At 41.1% G+C, this 4,104-nt stretch overlaps 1 protein-coding gene across 1 annotated transcript in view; it reads left to right on the top strand.

Moving 5' to 3' along the window:
* Window positions 1-1,058, top strand: part of roraa (RAR-related orphan receptor A, paralog a) — a gene marked incomplete at its 5' end in the record, with an annotated part of 20,712 nt that extends 19,654 nt beyond the window's left edge. Inside the window, one exon of the mRNA XM_079502290.1 lies at window positions 423-1,058. Within this exon, the coding sequence (XP_079358416.1) occupies window positions 423-587 (165 nt within the window). The 3' untranslated portion in view covers window positions 588-1,058. The remainder of the gene's footprint in view (window positions 1-422) is intronic.
* Window positions 1,059-4,104: the final 3,046 nt, after the last annotated feature.

The following is a 4,104-nucleotide window of genomic DNA, read 5'->3' as shown; positions in this document are numbered from 1 at the left end:
GAAAATGTAGTATTTCTCAAATTCTACTATACTTGTCGGCACATTTGCGCACGCACGCACGCACGCACACACGCACGCACGCACGCACGCACGCACGCACGCACGCACGCACGCCACAATTTAACCTTGTTGGTTCATTCACTGTTGTAAGGGCATTGGACCCAACTTCAACGTTTAAAGTTTCATGATGCTACGTCTATTTCGAGCAGAGGCACGGCGAGATTTATCAATTGCATCCACGCTTCCTAAGATGAAGTGTCAAGTTTTTTCCCTGCTCGCCAAGTGCTTGTCTCAATATTTACCAGTCTGTTTGCCCCCTGTGTGAGTGTGAATTCACTGTAAGGAGGAATGTTTTTTTTTCATTGCTCTATAGTTCTCGCCTCACTGTGAATCTAAACAGCCTGTCTCCTTTCTCTCCACAGTTGATATGCAAAGTGTCGACACTGAGAGCGCTGTGCAGCAGGCATACAGAGAAGCTTACGGCTTTCAAAGCAATATACCCAGACATTGTGCGTGCCCACTTCCCCCCCTTATACAAGGAGCTGTTCGGATCGGACTTTGAGCAGTCCATGCCCGTTGACGGGTAGCAGCTCTGCCACAGGTGCCAGTGTGACCACCGTAAGAGTGGGGGTGAGGTTGGGGGTGTGTGTGTGCGTGTGTGGAGGAGGAACCTGAGACACTTTAACGGTGCCCTGCATAAACCAGGATGGACGGATGGCACGCTGTTCTGTTTTTTTTTGTTTTCTTTTGTTTATTTACCTTGAGGGGAGGGTTTAGGGATTAGCTTTTATGGTGGTTTACTTTACTGAATTCAGTTATCTTTGTTTGGAAGGCATGTGGGTCTTGAAAAAAAAGAAAGAAAAGAACTTGGCGATCAAGAGAAACATAGAAACAATTTCTGTTCAGATGAACTTGACCTTCCTGTGCACATTATCCCATCATGGATATGAATCCATATTGCTTTAACATATATGCTATTTATTTATTTATACTAACTGTATATGTTGGGTTTATGTGAGCCTATGGCCTGGAATTATCTGAATAATCAATTAACCACATGAACCCTTGTGTCCCTATTTAGGGCAAATTCTGTCAAATTCTAAACAAAAACAAACGATAAAAAACATATTTTCAAAAATAGTGACAATAGCAGATCTACAAGATCACAATGCATTGCTATGCGACGCATTATGAGCGTGTATATCAGCTATATATGCTATTTGATGTATGACAAAGTATATATGGCTTAAGTGGTTAAGTGGCATCCTTTAGAGTTCAAAAATACATTTATTAACTTTCTGTTAGAAAGTACATCCATGCCCCAAAGACAATATGTTTTGAGGCCTGTGTTTGCAGAATTCCACTGCTGTGCGTCTGCCTCCCATTTATATACCCGCTCCCCCAAACTGATGGTATATGTGCACATCTGGGTCAAGTTCAGCCCATTGTACTCTTGTGTTCTCTTGTATCTTTTGGACACAGTGCTTGGAAACGGAAAACTCATGGCGACTTTGAAGGGAGGTACCATCGGCAGTGGTGATGCGGCACCTCTCTGTGGACAATCGTTTAAAAAATAAGATAAAACAAAAGAAGCATAGAATTCTGGTAATTCTAGTCAAAAACGCAATGATTTTAGCTGTCAAAGACTCCATCCACCGTGGTTGCATAGTGAAATCATGTAAGACCATCTGCTATTAAAATTCCTTTCTCTGGATGGGTGCCCTGAGGAAGCACAGGGCACTGACACAACGAAAAGGGTTCATTCCACCTGTTTTCTAATGTACTACAGGGTATACGGTCATAAGTACTTACTATACAGAAAAAAAGTAATGTTTATAGAATCTATTTTAAATAACATGTATGATATCAGTAGTTAGACCATTCTTAATTGTTGAATTGATAAGGCACTTTTATTTGCACCTTTCTTTAATTTAAGACTTGTATATTTACCTAGTGATGTGTTGCATGTGCACAAGAAATACAAGTTGAAGCGTGATTACAGAGGGTAGTCCTGGGAGCTGCAGATGATAACTGGTCTGAGAGTGTGGCGTGAGAGGGCTTTTTGTTAGGGATGGCTGGCACTGGCTGATCAGGGGCAGGGGTCAACTCTGAGGCCTGGACGAGAAGGCAGGTTACACTCCTTACCTGTTAGCATCACCAGATGTAGCTCTGGTCTGTTCTAATGCATGCACACATCTAATACAAATGGCATGTGCCCACCTGCTAGGTGGGCCACATCGGTGGGGTTTGGAGCATCAGTACAATTCAGGTAGTTGCCAGTTGGAGACATGTACTGTACTTGACTCTGAAATATTTTGCTGTGATTGTCTAAACCTTTTCTTTTGCACTCTCTGGGTTGGCAAATCCCATCAATCTTGCAATGAAGAAAACTGAAATAAATAAACCATGAAAAGTATTTATAAATCTGACCTAGGTCTGATTACAATCAACCTCAAATGAATAGCTTCTGACGGGTCAGCTGTTTTGCGTAATCCAATTGTTCCATCTAGTGGAAGGTTGAGATACAGCAAGCCGGGTAATGGTTGATTGACCTAGAGATGATCCACAGAGTTACACTCATGAACCTCTTTTGAATACTGTTCTCCATCTTATTTGCGAGAGATTTGATCTGCCTCCTCGCCACAGCCTCAGCCCAGCAATGCCACGATGCACGACACAAAAGAAACAGGAAAGGGAAAGTGAATATTCAAAGCCTTGTCTGGTAGTAAAGCTTCTATTTTTGTAACATGTTTTGGTTAATTAACTCATGAAAGAGAAAGAGGGAGAGAAAAAGATGTCAGGTAGCACTAAACTATATTCCCGCAATAATTAGAGACTAGCTGTTTGTTTGTTTGTATGGTTTTAGGGGAGACATGAAAATGGTGTAGGACAAGTGCTATTTTCAGAATTCTTTGTTGTTGTGCTTTTGTTTCGTCAAGTGTGTCTTTCTTGTCAGTGTTGTAGTAAAAGTGTTTTCAAAAAACAACAAAAAAAAACCCTGGATGTGCCAAACGGTAGTCGTTGCTTCTACTGTACTCTCCAGTCTAAATGTAGAATGGATTGCTAATACATTCCTGCAATCTTGGTAGCGGCTTCTAGGAATATCATAATGGGAGAAAAAAAGAAGAAAAAGAAGGCAAACAAACATTGATATCCCTTTAGAAACTCATCAAAGCATGATAGTCAAACTAGTCACCGACTTTAACATAAACACCAGTTGGGTTCATTTGTTTCTTTGTTTTCTCTGTTTGCACACTATCATTCCTCTACCGTGCAATTTGCACAAGGCACTAACGCCTTGGGCTGTCACCCCTCAGGGAAGATTTTCTTTGTCTTGTAGTGGACAGTTGTTGAACTCTTGGTCCTTATTAGTTTATCTTGTTTTGTTTCTGTTTGTTTTTATCTTTGTTCAGGGATGATCCACATGAACAGGCTTAGATTTATATTATGTTTCCATTATTGATATTCCTTAAGGGGCTTTCAGCCCCATATAATCACTACACCCTGTCTTTAAAACTCAAATCCCATTACTTATTCAAAACATAGATCCAACATACAGCATTTCTGTCACACACACAAAAGACTAAAACGTTTTTTTGAGTCTTGATTTGGTTTCAAATGGTGTTATCAGGGTCAACTTTTAAAAGAAAACCCCTCTTTGTTAGAAAAAAAACCAAATATTCTTATGCAATATTAAATCTGTCGTGTGTGTGTTGGGCCGTAGTAGATATGCTGTACCTGAGTAATAATCTCTGTTATTATCCTGTCCTATTTGGATATGCACAAAGCCCTCTATGACAAGTAAACCTCAGACTCCCAGCAAAAGAAACCCAGTCTGGAACACTGCTAGACAATCCCGGTAGAGACGAGAGGCCTTAGGCCGCAGTGAGAGCAGAGAAGAGGAAGAGATGTGAACGCTCAGGGTTATGGATAGACAGACGCTGCAGCTGTCTTTCCTGTCCTCTTGGACAGTTGTGGAGGAAGCATGGCTCTTTCAAGAATTCTTTTTGATCTGTTAACAGTTCTCAATTGATTATTATGGGAAGAGGCCGAAGAGTTTTGGCATGGCACACTGAACATGCAGTACAGCACTTACGGTTGGTA

The sequence above is a fragment of the Electrona antarctica genome (genome assembly GCF_951216825.1).
Source record: "Electrona antarctica genome assembly, chromosome: 5".
NCBI classification, from domain to species: domain Eukaryota; kingdom Metazoa; phylum Chordata; class Actinopteri; order Myctophiformes; family Myctophidae; genus Electrona; species Electrona antarctica.
Note: the sequence above shows the minus strand (reverse complement) of the source record. Positions and strands in the feature narration are given on the sequence as shown.